Source organism: Biomphalaria glabrata, chromosome 5, assembly GCF_947242115.1.
Source record: "Biomphalaria glabrata chromosome 5, xgBioGlab47.1, whole genome shotgun sequence".
NCBI classification, from domain to species: domain Eukaryota; kingdom Metazoa; phylum Mollusca; class Gastropoda; family Planorbidae; genus Biomphalaria; species Biomphalaria glabrata.
Genome location: NC_074715.1, coordinates 4,507,842 through 4,527,713, shown reverse-complemented (window position 1 = coordinate 4,527,713; position 19,872 = coordinate 4,507,842). Strand labels below are relative to the sequence as shown.

The 19,872-nt window shown below is 35.7% G+C and overlaps 1 protein-coding gene across 1 annotated transcript in view; it reads right to left on the bottom strand.

The window, feature by feature from the left end:
• The window catches only part of LOC106061334 (uncharacterized), a 32,758-nt gene extending 14,378 nt beyond the window's left edge, over nt 1–18,380 (bottom strand). Inside the window, exons 1-3 of the mRNA XM_056028642.1 lie at nt 18,207–18,380; nt 16,456–16,653; nt 11,196–11,429 (exon numbers count right to left, since the gene is read on the bottom strand). Coding sequence (XP_055884617.1) covers nt 11,196–11,429; nt 16,456–16,653; nt 18,207–18,357 — 583 coding nt within the window. The 5' untranslated portion in view covers nt 18,358–18,380. The remainder of the gene's footprint in view (nt 1–11,195; nt 11,430–16,455; nt 16,654–18,206) is intronic.
• Nucleotides 18,381–19,872: the final 1,492 nt, after the last annotated feature.

Genomic DNA, 19,872 nt, shown 5'->3' with positions numbered 1-19,872 from the left:
CGTAATGTTTCTTTCCATAACTAGATCTAAAACTCTAATTCATCTCTAGGATAATAAAACTTTGCACAGATAGTTTTATACTTTAACACATGAACATACTAATTATAGTCCATTCATTTCATATTTTGATCAAATTAACATTCAAATTTGGTTTTCTAAAGAATTTTTAACAGACTACATTCGTTTACGAAAGCTGCGAAGCCTATTTTCATTCAGGAATCGCGTACTAAAACGTATTTTCGTTTAATTGTTTACTTTATAATCCCATTCATTTAACAAAGCTATCGATCTTTTCGTTTTTAATAGATATGAATGTATCGGCTTCGGGTAAACCCGTTTTCGCAAAATTAATTTTATTTTCGTAGCGAAAGAGAAAAAAACTTAAAAGGATCATTAGCTAAGTTTAACATACATCTAAATTCAATCCACTAGATTAGTAAACATAAACTTAGACCCGCATGCCGCGGGTAAGGTAAGGCTAGTAGTGAATAAAATAAAATACAGCAGCAATTTTGCAGACATCTAAGAAAGTTATACGCTTAAAAAACTATTGTGCAGAGCTTTGCTTTTCTGTAGAGATTCGAGAATGGTGAGCAAAAAACCGTTAATGTTTTAAATTATTATCGTATGTAAAATTGGATCTTTTTCAGACCTATTGGATTCTTTATTTTCACTATTTAAAATCTAACAAAGCGGCTAAAAATACATAGCTGTAGTGTCACAAACCGCTGTGTGTCCACACCCGTTTGTGTGTGTGGAGCAGAACAACACCAGTCCACTACGGCCTTGCTATGAATGTTGACCTAACTGACCCATTACCCGCCATCATGGCCTTAGTTATTGTGGAATGTTTACTTTTTTTTTTCTGTTATATCAATTTTAAGTCTAATACAATTATTTATGTTTTTAGTATATTTTATTTAATTGAATTAGATTTATTTTAGTATTGGGAAGGGAAATAAGTACCTGTATACTTTTAATATTTATTTTATTGTCACGTGACCAGGTGACCTGGTCTACAACGAGAGAGGGTGACCTGGGGACAAAGAGGCACTTGGCGTGGGTTTCTTGAGAGCGGAGGGTCGCATATCCCGCCTCTGATTGTTTTAACATTTTCAGCTACACTTCGATTTTTAGGAATACTATGTTTGGTATATAGCTGAACAGTCATTTAGTTTTTGTTTTTTTTGGTTTATCAGTTTTCATTGATGTAACCATATATTCGTGGATGATTCTATCAATAAATGTCTACGTTACTAGTATTTAACTATTATTCTAAAGTTCAGTGTTATATGTAAGTTGTATACACAAACACCAATACCAGCTAAATCGCGACAGGGCTAACGCCACGAAATACACAGTTCCAGCGTCAACAGTTGGGTCTTCAGAATCGCCTTAGACAACGACCAGTTGAAGCCGGCGCCAGCACACTGCTAGCGTTTTGTGACATGTAGTTAGATGTTAAGATCTTTATAATCCACTAGCTGATCCAGAACTTTGGAGTGAGAAATATATATATGAGAAAAAAAGCAGTGTTTCTCAAACTTCGGCCCAAAAAAAAACAAACAAAAAAACAAGCGTGTTGGTGGCCCCGACGCCAAGCGTTTTCTTGCATTTTTAATGCATACTCCCGACATCTACAACTCATTTTTCAACCTATTAAAAATAACCTTTCCAATAATGTTTTACTTGAAAAATATTCTAATATGAAATGATGGTCCTTACTACATTGCAAATACAACCGATTTGCTCCTTGAAAAGATGAGGTACTTCTATATATCAAAGACATATTTTTTAATTTAATTTTGTAATTTTTGAACTAAGATATAAAAAAGGTATTGGTTTGTCAGATGGGCGGAGAGATTTTTCATGTATCGGCCCTCCCACCTGGTACAAGCCTTTTTCAATTTATATTAGAAATTATAAATTTGAGATTAGAGTGTCGTGCGACATAATATACAAATGGGTTCAAACATCAATAGGTAGCTTATATACTTATATTAAAAAGATATTCAACAAATTTTGTTCACAAACTATGATTTCTTCATAAAAATATGACCGCCCCCCTTCACTCAGAGGGCTAGAGTGGGAAGGGCAATACATGTTGATGCAATCGCGTCCCTAATTTTGTTAGAGGAATAAATCTGTTTTATTTTCTATTTATTACATGTAACAAGTTATTAATTTTACATGTATGGACAAGATTAATAATTATTGTTTTTAAAAATCTAAAAGTACGCTAATTGAATATATGGAGGTGCTGTGGCTGAGGGGTAAAGCACATGGAACAGGAAATCCCTTGTTTAAATTCTGGTGAAGACTCTAGGTGGACCACTTCTGGGGCCGATTTTGAGTTTGTGTTTCCACACAAACTGTCTTTGCAACCTTGTTATTTTAAGATTCCAAGATTTTAAGATTAGGAGATCAATAAATCTCTTTATAAGATTGCAGTAATTGCTGTTTTTTTTAGATCTAGATCTAGTTACAGATATTCAGAGCCTTGAGCTACTAGACCAAATTCTATATACTATATAGTCAGTAGTCTAAATCTATAATTAGATGTAATTTCATCTTGATCTAGATTAGTTCTAAATCTAAATATAGTACACAACTGGACACATCTAGATCTAGAACTAGACAAGAGTTAGATTTGGATCTAAATATATATAGCTCTATATCTAAATCTAGAATAAGATCTATTTAGATATATTCTAGATCTCTTAATCTATATCTTAACTAAATTCTTAATCTAGATTGAGGTAAATTCTATTATTATAGGTGCCAGACATCGTAAAAATATCTCGCTCTAGATCAACCTAGATCAGGAGTGGGCAACCTTTTCGTATCGATGGCCGCATAAAAAAAAGTTTGGAAATGGCGGGCCGCATATATGTATATATCTTAGAAAGATACGCTAGCTAAGTGATTAGAATATTTTAAAATTCATATTAAATGTATTATACTCACGTTTCTTTCTTTCTTTTTTTTTCACACTCCACGTTGAAAAATTACAACAAGAGTTAGCAATTTTTGAAACCAAATTTTACGATTTTTTTTTAATTGCTGTTGTCTTTTTATCTCACAATATCCCCACAAATATACATGTGTACCAAATGTGCAGTATTTTCCTTTTTACTCTCATGCATAATATTCCGGAACTGTGAAACTAGCTTACTAGTTGCTAAACAAGTGACAGCTGTCAAATTACAGTCAGTTAACATTGATCAGTGATTATACTTGTTTAGTTTCCACAAATAAATGTTTGCTCACTGAATGAGACAATAATATATGTTCCGGAAGTTGAATGTCGGGACGAGCAAAACATGCCATTGTGAAGCATCACCAGAGAATGCTGACTATGTCCTTCAATGGTGCAAACTAAATCAAGAAACCCGAAAAAGACTCTCCAAAGACTATTCGGAGAACTTCCTGATCCCGAAACCACTGCGCGGTTTAACTCAGATATAGAATTACTGACCTGAGCCCTGCAACATGTAAAATGAGAACGAAGAAGAAGAAGAACAGATGTATGTGTACCCAAATAGTGTGAACAGCAGCTTCTGGCACCCATACGACTACCGTGGTAGTACTGACTGGAACTTTTCTTTGCTTTGAGTTATGTCCTCTGGAGCTGAATCAGCTTCTGCGATAAATGGTGAGCTGATGGTATTGAAGACTAGTTCTTGACGTCTTAAAACTTGCTATTATAAATTGCACAATTAAGGAATCTTAATAAGTGTTGAACTTTTAATTATTTCACTAAAAATAGTTTCACCTTTCAGCAAAGGAAAAAGACAAAAACTATTTTCTTTTGCTTGCCTGTAGAAATTGAAAGGCCTTGTTTGAAAAGATTTAAAATGCAATTATATTTCATATGTAAACAACCAGTTGCAATTGAAAGTAATATAGAAACATGAAATCTGTCTTCCACTCTTCATTAGAAATATTGGTAACAAGGTCACAGTCAATGTCCTTCTAGTAACATAGCAATTTCTTCCTTGAGATTTTATATCTCATTTGCCTTCCCCTTGCAATGCTAGCCGATACATTGGATTATTCTGTTCATAAATCGGAATTTCCTGTCGTTAACACCCCCTTGCATTACTAAGTTTGATTGCTATATAAATCCCATATACATATAATGTTTAAATTTATACCGCTTTGTGCAAACTTTCCTGTTTAGAGTTTATGGTTTGGATATTTTTTATTAAAAAAAAAATATGTTTCTTAGTCAAATATCGAGCTCCATCAGTTGTTACACTTGCCATCTTGCATACCCAACATTCAGAGATTGTGTCTTGAATTGAGTGTATTGATGTATAGCCAATAAGCATAATCTTCGTTTACTTGAAACTTTTATAATGAGACAGTTTCAATAATTTATATACATATTTTTAATATTTGCATTTTTATATGTATTGTTATGACTTTGCCATGCGCACCACCGTCCAGGCTAGTGCAGAGATGCGCACTTCTAGTAACCAGACTAGAACAGGATGTTGACATGCAGAGACTAACGATTTCCGCCCAAGTAGAGAGCCAATATGGAGATGCTGTACTCAAGGCAGATGCCCTTTGTGTTTGTCATGTCTCTATGTAAATAAACGTCTATGCCCTCGTTGAGTTGCCTCACTTAAGTTATTACAATTGGTGTCAGAAGTGGGATTATAGGCAACTCAACGAGAGGAGGTAGGCTTTGATTACAGTGACATATTTGAAGCTATTACATCAGCTCTCAATTAAAGATCTAAGACAAGAGCTTCGAGACCGAGGTTTAAAACCCGTCGGTAACAGGGAAATGCTCACGGGTCGTCTGAGGCAAGCTCTGATCAATGAAGAAGAAGATCCGGAGACCTACACATTTGAAATTGAATTTGGGATTGTTGAGTTCTTTGGCAGGATACAAGAAGAAATTGATGCAATGCGTGCACAAATCAATAGGATGGGGAGTAAAGTAGATGAAAGTGTATTGCAAGTAGAAGGCCGAATAGACCAAAGTGATAAAATTGAGTCGCAAGCAAAAGGAGGAATAAACTCGTTAGGGAAGGAGCAGTTGCCTGATCAGGACTGTGGCTGCACAAACAGTGGTGATGGAGGCGCTGGGGATTGGAGCGCTGTCTGTGACTGTGTTGTGGGCAAGTCTGGCGGGGATGACTTTCAGGGCGAGAAACGTGACAACGATTGCTGCGGCGATAGCAATGGGATATACAGAATTGAAAGAAAAGAAACAAATGAAGAAACTAGAGAAGTCTGTTATGTGCCTGAAACTTTTGTTCCTGGTATACCTGCAACGGGATGGACAGATCAAGACAACGTTGGGTCTGCGTCCAAGCTTGCTGCTGTGGACCTTAAAGACCTCTGTTTATCTGTCAGTACCTTTCATAAGAACTCAAGCCATGAAAGGCTCAAGACCGTTTCTGATTCCTTGCCTTTGATGTCGTCGAGTGAAATTGCGAATACGGGCCCCAACAATGGCCGAGACAGAAACAACGAATTTGACTTTGGCAGCGGCATAAGAGAGAACTCGATGCTTGGCAACTGCATCCAGGGGATTGACATGAACTGTGTATGCGGCGTCCTGCGGGGACAGTGCCCATGCCAAGAAACTCAGCTACAAGATCTGAACTTGACAGAAATGTGTACTTCTGCCCACTTCAGTAAGAATGACTTGAACGGTGGTGAATTAATCCCAGCGAAACCTGATGTAGTGGTGGATGAACATTACAAGGATGTTTCATGGGCATACCTTACAGATGAAGCTGAAAAAGACTATGTGCTTGAAACCATGGCTAGCTCTGGGCCTACAACTGTGTCACAACACGTCCATGGAAAAGGTCCGCTGACTCAGCGTCTTAGAACAACAAACCTGGAATCTACGGTGATCACCACAACATCCATTTGTGTTACGTGGCTGGCAACCCTGACCTCCATTAACTCTCCATGTGTCAACTGGCTGTCATCAGCGACTATCGTCATGAGGTCGAAGCAGCGACCACGATTTCGCCTCAAGCGTAGACTTGCCAACTGGAAGAAGAGGAAGCGACGACCACGGGAAACTGTGCAGATGGCTTTGTGGGCAACAGACACCCTAACGTCTGTGGTTCCCACCTATCGACCTCCACCTGAACTGTCAAAGCTCCACTGCAGTGTTTCTTTTCGGGACGAAAAGTGCTAAGACGGGGGCAATGTTATGACTTTGCCATGCGCACCACCGTCCAGGCTAGTGCAGAGATGCGCACTTCTAGTAACCAGACTAGAACAGGATGTTGACATGCAGAGACTAACGATTTCCGCCCAAGTTGAGAGCCAATATGGAGATGCTGTACTCAAGGCAGATGCCCTTTGTGTTTGTCATGTCTCTATGTAAATAAACGTCTATGTCCTCGTTGAGTTGCCTCACTTAAGTTATTACAGTATATACTCTGGGCACATCTGATTTCTATAGGTGTCGGCGGGCGCATAAAACACTTCGGCGGGCCGCATGTTATTGGCCCACCCCTGGCCTAGATGAATAAAAACTAATCAATTAATTCCCAATCTATTTCAAGACTTCATATTGATCTATATATATAGATCTAGATATAAACTGACACATTAAAAAGAACTCTATTTTATTTAGATCAGTAAGATCTAGTAAAGATTTAAACCTTTTTATAAAGCGACTTTCGTACAGTAGCGTAAATTCGCAACAAGTCACGGTGCTAAACTAATTTCTTAAACATTTCTAAATAAGTATTTTTATTTATTTTTTGTTTAGTGCTCTATCAGGATAAAAGCCTCATATTTTTGTGCATTTTGTCTGTTGGTCGGTCTGTCCATCACGTTTAGATTTAAAAAAACAACAACACTAAAAGCAATTGAAAATCTGATTTAACCTTTAATGTCTTTATAGTTTTAACTATCTATAATAGATTGTTCCGGATGGTTGTGTGAAAACCAATCAATGTCAACGAATGCTGTTTGCTCTTTTAATTTATATTATACTTAATTTCCATGCTTAATAGTTGCAAAACACTTGATCAATCATATGTTGTCCCGGTTTTTGGATGTAAATAGTAATATAAATGCTAAATGGAAATCTCCATACGGGTTTTTATTTCATTAATTATAAAGTTGTTCCTGAAATTGTTATATATAAAATAAATTATGTGAAATGATTGTTTGAAATCACATCATTGACTTACATTACACTTATATTCTTTGGCAATACGTTATTATAGTTTGATTATCGATATAAAATCGTTCTGTATTTTCAACTTAAAACAAATGTTGGTCAAATGACTTTTTATTAAAGTATCGATAACTGGTTGTTCAGGATTTTAAATAAGAAAGTAATTTACTGGAAACGATTATTGAAAATCACTTTTAGTGGCCATCGTAAGTTTATTAATCGGTAAAGAATGTTCAGGATTTAGTTTTGAAAAAGAAATCGACCTACATAACATTAATAATTTTACAAAAACGTCGCCAAAATTGTTCCGAATTTTATTAGAAAAATCCACTAACGCCAAATAATTGTTTGAAATCCATCTTCTAACAAATAAAACAAATAATCTTCTCCTCATTTAAAAAAATTGGTTGTTCCGGATTTTTGTGAAAAAATGTTAACACTTTCTATTTCAAATCGCACTTTTATCTTATAGTACAATTAATTTTCTTGCTTAAATGTTACAAAATCTAATTTTATCTTAATATTATGTTCCGGATTTTTAAGGAAAACAACTTCCGAACACCAAAGTATGAGAATCTCTCCACAAGGCTGTGGTAGATATAATTTGTATACCAGATCATACCAAAACTTAATTAACGGTATTTGATTTATCTGAAATTCCTCTATTTCTCTCTCTCTCTCTCTCTCTCTCTAAATATATATATATATATAGATACTTAAAACTATTTTTTCGTTTTGGAAGGAAAATTAAAGGTTAACCAGATTTCAATAGCTTTTAGTCTTCTTTTTTTATATAAACATGACGGACAGACAAACTGACAGACAAAATGCACAATATATATATAGTTTCCTCCATCTCTATGTACCCTCGTTAGCTCTCTCTATCTCTCTCTCTCGTGTTAATAAAGACAATTTTAGTTTAACTATATAATAGGCCTTGTGACGTCATGATTTTTTTTTCTTTTACGTCAAATGGAATGAATTCTTTAAATAAAGTGTTATCAGAACTAGGTGCACTAACGTTTATTGAAGCTCACCAACGTTGTCGTAGTGTTAAAGACATTTTTAGTCTAACTAGGCCGCGTGACGTAAAGGATTTTTTTTTCCTTTGACGTCATATGGAATGAATTCTTTAAATAAAGTGTTCATAAGAACTCTGTGCACTAATGTTTTTTAAAGCTCACCACTGTTCTCGTATAGAAAAAAAAACACAATTTAGTCTAACTAGGGTGTGTGACGAAGGCTTAAGAATTTTTTCTATTCTAAATTTTTTCTACTAAACCTAGATTTTTTTTTACAATAACTCTAGATTTATATTCTAATTAAAATCATTGTAGTTACTAGATCTAGAATTTCGAGGTCTATTTAAGAATTATATGGACTAGATCAAGATCTAGAATTTCAATTTTTAGGTCTATATCTAGACTTAAAGTGTAGATTTTGATTTCCATATGTCTAGATCTATTTTGCAATTTTATAATATACTAAAACTAATCTACTATTTTTAAATTTAATGTTGCATTCAGTCTATTGATAGATTATCTAGGCTTTTTTATTGTACGTAAATCTAATCTTAATTACATCCAAATTACTCAAAATTTAGATTTTAGATCTAGGATATATATATCATGGGCGTAGCCAGGATTTTTTTTCGGGGAGGTTTTTTTTTGGGGGGGATCCCCCCTCCTAACTACCCCCCCCCCCCCCCGCGGAAAAAAATTATATATATATATATATATGTGTGTGTGTACATAATTAATCTTTATTACATTCTGACCTTTTCGGAAGACGTTTATTGTTTATTGTAGACTCCCCGCCCTTGCTAGCAAGGGGCTCTGGGAAAGTTCGCAGCGCTCCCCCAGCGCGGGGCGAAGCCCCGCCGCCGAGCACTATTTCTGGTATTGAAAGCCAACAAAATGCATATTCTGAGGTATCAACAGTGCATTATCTTGCTATTAAAAAGTTTTATTTCAAAAACCTAATGTGCTATTCTTACTGACTTAGACCCTCTCGCGCCGTTGGGCGCATTTTCCGGCAAGCTGTTTCCGCAACTCTTATTTTGCGTAATTCATTTTGTCGGAAAACATGTCCCGCAAAACCTCATGCGACGCTCTGTCACAACCTTACTAAGGATTCGACTCCCAGTTCGGCATATGATTTCTTTGATTTAGACCCGATCTCTATGACTGACTCCTAAAATCTGTCTTAGCCATCTTGTCGAGACACATTTAATGATTTTCAATTTCGGCAGAAGACTATTCACACTTAATTAATGGAGCCCAAGCCACTGGTAGAAATTTGTAACCTTTCTTGACTACGCCTGTATTTCGCTTTAGATTTTATATCGAAAAGGAAAGTTTTTTCGTCAAATCATCTGTTGAGGGGTTTTAAACTAAAAAATCTCTGGGTTTTTGTTTTTAATTCAAAACCCCATTTAGCTACGATCATAGAATTTGGTGACTGTAGTTTGCTTTAAAATAATATTGAAGAGAGAGGTTTTCAACTCTAAACGCTCTGTAGGGGAATTTTAAACTCAAAACCATCTGGAGGGGTTTTAAACTTTAAAGAAAAAGCCATCTGGAGGAGGGGGATTTAAACTCTAAACCCCTTTGGCTACGCTCATAGATTTTATAGTGTGTAATTTGCTTTTTTTTTTATATTGAAGAGGTACTTTTTAGCTTCAAACCGCAACTGGAAGGGGGAGGGGGGTTAAACTCAAAACCCCTTTGGCTACGCTCATAGAACTTTTAGGGTGTAATTTGCTTTTTTTTTATATCGAAGAGGTACTTTTTAGCTTCAAACCCCAACTGGAAGGGGAAGGGGGGTTAAACTCAAAACCCCTTTGGCTACGCTCATAGAATTTTGAGTGTGTCATTTGCTTTTTTTATATTCAAGATGGGGTTATCGTAAATTTTGGATGGGTTTTTTAAATCAAAATCTTCCTCAACTGTGCTGTTGGAATTTCGGGATTGTTGTTTGCATTTTTTTGTTTTGTTTTATAGAAGACTGGGATTTAACTGCAAAAACCTCTGGTAGGGGGTTTAAAATTCAAAACCCCCTGTAGGGGGTTTTAAACTCAAAGCCCCCTGGTAGACGGATTTGTATCTCAAAACCCCCTGATAGTGGTATTTAAAATCTCAAAACCCCCTGGTAGGGGGATTTAAACTCAAAACCCCATGGTAGAAGGTTTTTAACTCAAAACTGCCTCGGCTGTGCTGTGGTAAGTGATGATTTAGTATTAAAATCTCACCTAAAATAAACAAAATGAAAGCAAAAATCAGTCACTTAATTCCATCCCCCCCCCCCTGCGGGGGGGGATTTCATTTCGGGGGGGGGGGTGTTTGAACCCCAAGAACACCCCCCTGGCTACGCCCATGATATATATATATATATATATATATATATCTTAAGAGTGCTAAATCAGAAGTTTCGTTTAAGTAGATCTATGTAGATCTACAAATCAACGCTGAAAGATTATCTAAAATCGTCAGGCTATTAGTTTGTAACCAGTTTCTTATTAAGTTAAGAGCAATGCCTGGTCGTGCGGTTAGCGTGCTGAACTGATTATCTCGACGGTCCCGGGTTGTTTGTTTGTTTGTTTTACATGTTTCGAATGTTACTTCAGAGTTGAAGATAGTTTACTTCCTAGTCCAAACCTCCCGTAATTGACATCACGACCAGGCAGGTTTCATACACTGCTCGCTGCCATCCTCCGTCGTCCAGCGAGAAGTTAATTATTTTCAACTTAGAAGAACATCCGAAACATGTAAAAAATACAAAAAACAACATTTTTTACAACGGCAAATGAATCTTTGAAACATTATTACTTTTGACCATCAAAATTTAATCACGTCTTGACTATTCCTTGTGAATTGGCGGATCCGACAGGGATCCTACTCCGATGAAGGCGCCTCTGAGTTTGTGTGATAACACAAACTCTCTTTGTAATTTTGTTAGTCATGTATCTTATTTATTTATTAAATGATACTCATTGCTTTAATTTTTTTTTAAACAAATATCTTACCTCTTCTGCCATATAAAACATATTCTGTGATTAGATGAGGAAGAAACTGTACACTCCAAAATGAGTTTTTATCGCCCAAAGCAGTTCGTGCACAACTCCCTTCTTTGAATGTAAAATACTTTACATCTAATTTCCCGTCTACTGCGTTCGAACTTTGTGAGACGTCTTTTTTGTACTTTGGACTCATATAGGTACTCGACTGCGCTGTGCTCTGTTTTAAAGCCACATTGCGACCTAAATAAAAGTTATTTATCAGACTTTGCGATCTATGTAGCTATATATATATATATATATATATATATATATATATATATATATATATATATATATATATATATTTTTTATTTATTTATTTATTTAATGTTTTTTTGTCCACAATGTAAATCTTAACCGTTTCATAAATCTGAATAAGACTTGGCAGAAATGCCACATACATAATGGCGGAGTGTATATTATGTGTCCGTCCCACAATTGGTGTGCACTAAAATAAATAAAAATCACCCGAATTTCACCTGTATAAAAGAATGATTTTTAAAAAAATGTTTTTATTGATCCACATTATTTGTTAGATGTTAGATCTTATGTATTTAAATAAATCAACTTCTTCTTTTATCTTGTTTCGAAGTAGAATCATACATGGTCTACATTTTCTTAAAAAAAATCAATATCATCCATAAACCTGAGATTTAAAATAGGACGACCGTTTATTGCCAAGCCAGGAGTAAATGTTTCTAGAGTTTAAATCATAGTATACACAGAGCTGGAAAATACTTTCTTGCCACATTTCTGTGGATGTTCTACAACATATTTCAATTGGATTGTTCAGAAGTAGTGAGCTGTTCGCATTTCAGTATAGGGCTTTAATAAAATCAATTTTTTTTAAAACTATTGTCACGTAGCATAAAGCAGCTGTTGCATTAAGTTTAGTTTTTGTTTTTTTGCAACCATCTCCAAAACAATGTCTAGACGACGGGTTTTCTGCAACAAGCATGCTTTCTTCGAACATAGGTAATTCCATGACCATAAAAGAAGCAGGGCTTTAGCGAGACTAAAGGATTTTGTTTGTTTGCAAAGCCAGAGAGATGTTGATGAATAACGTTTTTTGAAACGACGGGAAAGTCAGTTGCAGTAATGAGCTTGAATGAAAATACTTAACTTGTTTAATTGTATTTTATATATAAATAATATTTTTGATTAAAGTAATTCCTAGTTTCAGAATTAAAGCTTTATGTACACTACCGAATTCTCCTCATTGTTTGAATTAACAGTTTACATTTGAATCACCAGAACAACGATATTATTTGAGTGTTCAGTATTTATTTAAAATAGAAATCTACACTAAAGTATAACTCTAGAAACGCATGGCCTAATCAACACAATCTTATCGTAACGTCAAAACATCTTTACATCTAGCATTCAAATACGAATGATCATGACATCTATGTTCTATTTCTTCATCAATTGCCACATGTCTTCATGCAAAACCCTGTCAAAAGTTTTTTTAGATTCTTTGAAGTTTTGTGCCTATTTCTTTTTGTGTTGAAGGTATATTTTGATTTAACAGTCAGATGTTAAATATTTCTTTAACAGTGCTTGCTCTGAATTCTGCATGCTCTTCGGAAAAGAACATTTTTGCCTATTTTTTGAGTCTATTAAGATATATTCTTGGCATTATCTTGCTCAGATTACTGACCAGACTTGTCGTTCTATAGCTTTGGCGTTGTCTTAAGTTTTCTTTCTTGGGTAGTTGAGTAATAAAAAATGGGGTCCATTCTTTTGGCCATATTTTTTATTCCATATTTTGTTTGTTCCGTTGATATTATTGAAGTTTAGTTTGTTACTTAATAACTATGCTTTTCTTCAGTAATTCTATTATTTTGAAGGTGTTTCTAAGTAGTATCATTTCCGCTTCTAAAACCCTTTGAACCCTGAGCAGGAGGAAAATACGTTGCGTTGACTGATCCGGCATTGTTTTCAATAGTTTCATCTTTGCAATAGCATTTATTTGTGTTTGACCCATCTCCAAAACCAATTTTTCTTGGGGTTTTCTTCCAAAGATGAGCGTTCTTATATGGTGTGATGGATGCCTAACTAGCGTGTAGTTAGTGTTGCCTGTCTGACTTCAACAGAATTACCCTGGAGATGTCTGGGTTTTCCTGTGCGGGTGTATTCACTGTGACTAACCATTAAGACGTGGACACACACACACACAAAAGTAAAAAGTGAAGAAGCAAAGTCTAAAACTTTGAACAATTCAGACAATAGACTTAATCCAGCATAAGGGCCACAGTCGATGCATCTGCACTGGCGGATCCAGGGGGGGGGGCGGTAGGGGCGATCGCCCCCCCCCCACTCGGCCGACCCCCCCCCCCCCGGGGGAGGGGAGGCGGACGAACTTTAGTATAGGATTCACACAATTTGTATACGAATTTATTACTTATGTTAAAAATATATACAAATTATTTATATTTCAACCTATTTTTAGATTATTTCGCCCCCCCTCTAGTATGTTGGCCGATTTGGTGGGGTCGGGAGTGGGCGATGGTATCAATCCCGCCCCCCCCCCCCAACACTTTCGAGTGGGGGGGGGGGCGGTCCGATTTGTTTGTAGAAATCACAGCTTGCTAACAAAATCAATTAAATATCTATATTATTAAAACTTGTTATTGATATTTTAACCGATCTTTATGTCGTTCCCTGTTTGCCGATTGGTGTGGGCGGGGGGGCGAATACCTCTACTGCCCTTCCCACCTAAACCTTTGAGTGGGGGGGGGTCCGTTTTTATGGAGAAATCATAGTTTGTGAACAAAATTAGTTGAATTAATATATACATTTTATATTATGTCGCTCCCTTTCTGGTATCTTGGCCGATTCGGTGGGGTGAGGGGGGGGGGGCGATTGCACGTACTGCCCTCCCCACTCTAGCCCTCTGAGTGCTGGGGGGGGGGCGGTCCTATTTTTGTGTAGAATCATAGTTTGTGAGCAAAATTAGTTGAATATCTATATAATATAAACTACGTATTGATATGTGACCTATTGTATATTATATCGTACCATACTCTAATTTCAAATTGTATCATTAGTAAATTTAAATGAAAAAGGGTTGTACCAGTTGGGAGGGGTGATACATGCAATCACATTACCCCCATCGGAAAAATCAATACTTTTTCTTTTTGTATTATAGTTAAGAAATTACAAAATTTTAAAAAATCTGTAACTAATATAGTTTATATACACTATAAATTAAATTCTTATATCGAGTCGCCCCACCCCTATTCTTTAATGCCAAATGCAATATTTAGCAGAAATTATTAAAGAAGCGAAGATTAATCGTTTTCACTCTACAGCCCCTCCCATTTCCAGACAGAGTTTATTTATATAATTTCACATGAATTTATCATAATTATTTTAAGAAAGACTTTCCATTGGAAAAGTATAATTCAAACGAAATTTTTCAGTATAAAAGTCATGATTGAGATGAGTTCTAAACTCAAATAATGTTTTCATAGTCGCCTTTTCTAAACCTTTACTCAATCTGATATTTTTCTAGTTAAATAAATTTGGGACTATAACTCACAATTTATACTTCAATCTTCTTAAATACTATTTATCGAATAATTTTTTTTTCGGCGGCGATCCTCAAAGCAAAAAGCTAAATATGTGGGGTATCCTATCTTTTCAAGAAACAAATCAGTTTTATTTGCAATGTATTATGGGCCTATAAATTTATATTAGAATATTTTTCAAGTACAACATTATTCGAAAGGTCCTTTTTTAATAGTATGAATAGCTTTAGGTCAGGAGAATACGTTTCTGCAGTGAAGAATGCAAGAAAATGCTTTTGGCGTAGGGGCTTCGCCCCGAAATCCATTGATGAATAATGAGCTGTAGATGTCAGGAGAATGCGTTTCTGCAGTGAAGAATGCAAGAAAACGCTTTTGGCGTAGGGGCTTCGCCCCGAACTCCATTGATGAATAATGAGCTGTAGATGTCAGGAGAATGCGTTTCTGCAGTGAAGAATGCAAGAAAACGCTTTTGGCGTCGGGGCTTCGCCCCGAATTCCATTGATGAATAATGAGGTGTACTTGTCAGGAGAATACGTTTCTACAGTGAAAAAAGTAAGAAAACACTTTTGTCGTCGGGGCCTTATAGCTCTGCCCCAGTTGTTTTGTTTTCGCCGAAGGTTGAGAAATGATATATATATATATATATATATATATATATATATATATATATATATATATATATATATATATATATATATATATATATATATATATATATATATATGTGCGCGCGCGCGCTGTACGCACGTTTATGCATAGGGTTAGGGTTTACTGGGCGTTAGGGTTAGGGTTTGGAAAAAAATCGCCCCCCCCCACTCCAAAGTTGGATCCGCTAGTGTGTATCTGTCTATAAAATACGTCCTACCCTTATGAAATCCTATCATCAACTGATTTTTTGTCTCTAAGTAACCTCTAACTCTAACCCAACTAAGTCATAGCGTCACTAGTTGCGTTCAAAATCCGTCAATTATGGTGCATCTAAATAAACTAATAATACTAAGTGTCTGACAATGACAAATGAGCTCCATCTGCCTATTCATTTTGTAAAGTTCCCCTTTCAGACCATGTGATCTATGGGGCAGATGATGTAAAGGTCATCTTTTTCTGTATCCTTTTCATTTTTAAAAGTTGTTGCTAATTTTGTTCAGCCCCTTTTATTTGATTTATTAGGTAGCTGCCATATTTAGTGAGGATTCTACTATCAATCACATGGAAAGATCCTCGATCAGAGAATTATAAGTCCACATGAGGCTGACATTATGAAAGATCAATAAGTCATTTTTATAACAACTTGTCACATTAAATATTTTAGCTTAAGTCATTACTAAATCCAACTGATGATAATCCTTAAAATAAATGTCAATAACAATGCTTGATAAGCATTTTTTTATTTCATTCTATAAGGTTCACAGAACTATATAGAGATACATTTTAGGAAGAACCAATGTAAAATTTAGCTAAAGCCAAATCACTTACAATATTTTATAAGCTAATGTTACGCTGTGCCTTTATTTCTGTAAATTTTGAACTGCTATTAATTAAACAATTATCGAAATATCGAAATTTGTTACTATAAACACTGATTGTCCATCGATGACACTTTTAGAAAATGCTGCATAGTCAGCCACCATTTACATTCTCAGCTTCTGTTAATAAAATCTATAGATAAAACTATTTCAATTTAAAGAATTTACCTCCATTGACATTTAACGTGCATATTGAGAAATTGACTTTTCCTGTTAGTTTGAGCACCTGGAATGTTTCATTGAAGTCACACCAAGCGTCAATTGTTCGAGAATTGATTAAATAGAAGCGTTGATTCTGACAGGGTAAGAACTGACCTTCTATTTTTGTATATTTTTTGTACCAAATCTTTAGATCTGTAAGGGGTACTGAAACAAAAAAAAGTTGATTTTATTGTTATAATTGTATTGTTGACGAGTGGCGACGGTCAACCGCGACCAGTTAAGACACCACGACGTTTCCGGAAGGATCTGTGTTGTAAGAAGTACTCAGGCCATTCACGTCAGATGTAGTCATGTGATCAACCAAGATGGTCGATCGACGTTCCGTCGGTTTCAAGAAGGCCGTTGAGGACCCTATATAAAGAGCGGCGGTGTCAATTTCAAGAAGGTTATGTCATTCCGGTTCAGCATTGTGGTTCTGTACGGCGCAATTTGAAGGTTCGGTTCGGAGTAGAGTTAGAAAACCTTGCGAGCACAAGTCCAGCACCACAATTCTTGTGTGTGAAGTCATTCCTGAACAGCTAAAGCCAGTGCAAGCAAGGCAGAGTGGCCGGTACAGAGTTTGATACAGCGGTGCAAGAGTTGATACGGCGATACGGTGGTTAACGGTGAAGCAGTTGCCAACATACAGTATTGGCTGTGATTTATCGAACATTAAACTGTTAGGTTAACTGTGACGCCCTAAGTTGTCAAGTTCTTTGAATTTGTAGTGTGTGTGGTGCAGTTTGCAGAGAGCATGCATAGTGATAGCTGTTAAAGTATTTTGTATTAGTGATATAATATTAGAAGTAAATAAAATATTTCAAAGCTCATATTAATTTACATTAAATGTCAAGTAAATAGTTTGAACACATTTTCTATTACACATCTTTGGATCAAACTCAAACTTAACCCAATATTTCATGGACCAAACAAAACAAGAATGCCATTTAAAAATACTAATTATTTAATAAATTATTTTTAGTTTCGAACAAGGGAGATAATCCCTATTTGTTTTTTTTTAAATAACTAATGAGGTGGCATTATTTTAGTTAGTCCCCTTTGTTGTGTAGTGAATTAGATCGTAACTAAAACGTTAAAACTTATTATAAAAACTTCGATTTTCATAAGCACTTTGTCTGCTTAATGGTGGGCATAATGTCCGAGGAGGCTTGAGCTCTCAAGTTCAAATTGAAGTAGTTTTTTTTTTAATTGTTTTTAAAAGATATTACAGTACCATTCACGCAGGTATTCTCTTATTTGTTCTGTTGTCCCCCCCCCCCCAACCTCTTTTCAAGTTATCCAGACACTTAGTTGAAACATACCGCTTTGAGCATGTTAAAAGCTTGAAATAACCTTAAACAACAATTGGTGAAAATATTTCTAATCGTTTTTATTGATTATTCTTAATATAGAAAAGTTGATCAATTACAAATTTAATTACAATATCGCCATTACTTTCTCCAACTAAAGTCAAGTAATAATTAGAGTTGGGCGAACTCATGGGCACCCTAAAAAAACAACATGACCCTAGGTTCGTAAGCCGTATGCTTAATCACTCAGCCACCACTACCCCCAAAAGGATAAAATAACTTTGTAAATAAAAGTATTTTTTCTTGTTTCTTGAAGAGTTTTCTTTGATTATATTTTTTTAAATTCTATACAAGTGTGAAAAATATTCCAATTTATATGATAATTATTTGTAAAAAAAAACAACTTACCGGTAATTTTATTATTGACTACGATTCTGAGCCAAGTGAAGACTTTTGGTTCATCCCAAGTTATTATGATATAATCGTTATCTAACAGTTGACATGTTTCATCGTTGTGGTCAGATATTATCTTATCGGACTCAAGCTTCGACAAGTCCATCAAATCACCTTCAATCGCAATACAAATTTAGGGTATAAATAGGATACTTTTCAATTAGCATGTGTATAAAAAAGTGCTTGTTTTTAGCAGTTTATAGTAAATGTCAATATCAAAATGAGCATTAACCACCGGCTACACCCGTTGATTTATTGTGTAAGTAGCTTCCTCTCCTTTTTCTGCATGTCCAATGAAATGGTCCACATTTGTGCTACTTTTAATCCAGCATCGCGTACATTGATCTAAAACACTTTGTTCTCATTCTCTCTCTCTCATCACCCACTATCTCTCCCTCCCAATCGTTATCTCCTTCTCTTTCTCTCACTTTCTCTCTCTCTCTCTTAGTAATTAGGTTCCCCTTTTAGACTTTGCGATCTATAGGTTAGGTAATTTAAAGATCATCTGTTTTTGTGGCCTACGATTAACAAGGTTGTCACGAGCCCAGCACAACGATCAACCGCCTTTATAATTCCTCATATAATGTCAGGTACCTATTAGAGCTAGGTGGACTAGGATTTTTATAAATTCCAACTAAGAAATTTTTGTTTTTAGCAGACCCCAAAAGGGGAAAAGACGCTATTTGTGTGGCCTGTCTGTCCGTCTGTCCGTCCGTCCGTACCGTTTAGATCTCAGAAACTAAAAGAGAAAATGAACATCGGACATCATGATATTTTAGATCATTCAAAGTTCTGATTGTCACAAGACACTAGTAGTGTGCTGGCGCCTGCTTTAACTGGTCGTGGTCTAGGGTGATTCTGGAGGCCCGACTGTTGACGCTGGAACTTTGGTGGCTTTAGCCCTGTCGCGATTTGGTGTTTGTCTATATAATTAACATATAAAAACTGAACACCGGAATATAGTTAGAAAAACGTAGGCGTATAACTTTATTTACATCCAATATAGAATCTTCCAAATAAAACGTTTACATGCAGGTACATCAACAACTGGTGACTTAACTCAAATCTCTAATGACTATGAACGTTAGATTTTACTATAAGTTTCTCGTACAATTTTAGGAAGACAAGCAGGAGCGGGAAATGCGACCGTCCGCTCTACAAAACACACGCTCACTGTCCGTTCGTTTCCAGAGCAAAATCCCTCCCACGTGGACTACCCCGCAACACAGTGGTTACGTCCCCTTGCATCATCAGTGACGCATAACCTCAGTGGTTACGTCTACATGCATCATTGGAGATACAAAGCCTTGGCTCTGACCAGGTGTTCTGCTATACACACACAAACGGGTGTGGGCTCACAGCGGTTTGTGACACTGATGCTACGGCTAATTTTTTTTTTTCTGAAAGTGAACCATCTAATTTTTAAAATTATAAATGCAAGGAGATTTTTCAAAAAAAAAAAAAATAACACCTCTTTTCAATGAAAAACTTCAGTGGAAGTGAGTCTTATTAAAAAGTTAACAAGCTTCTTCATTAATAAATTTCATTCATAGATTCGCGCATTTGTACACAAAAAATGCATCTAAGGTTACGATTGAAAAAGTATTAATGAATCATTATA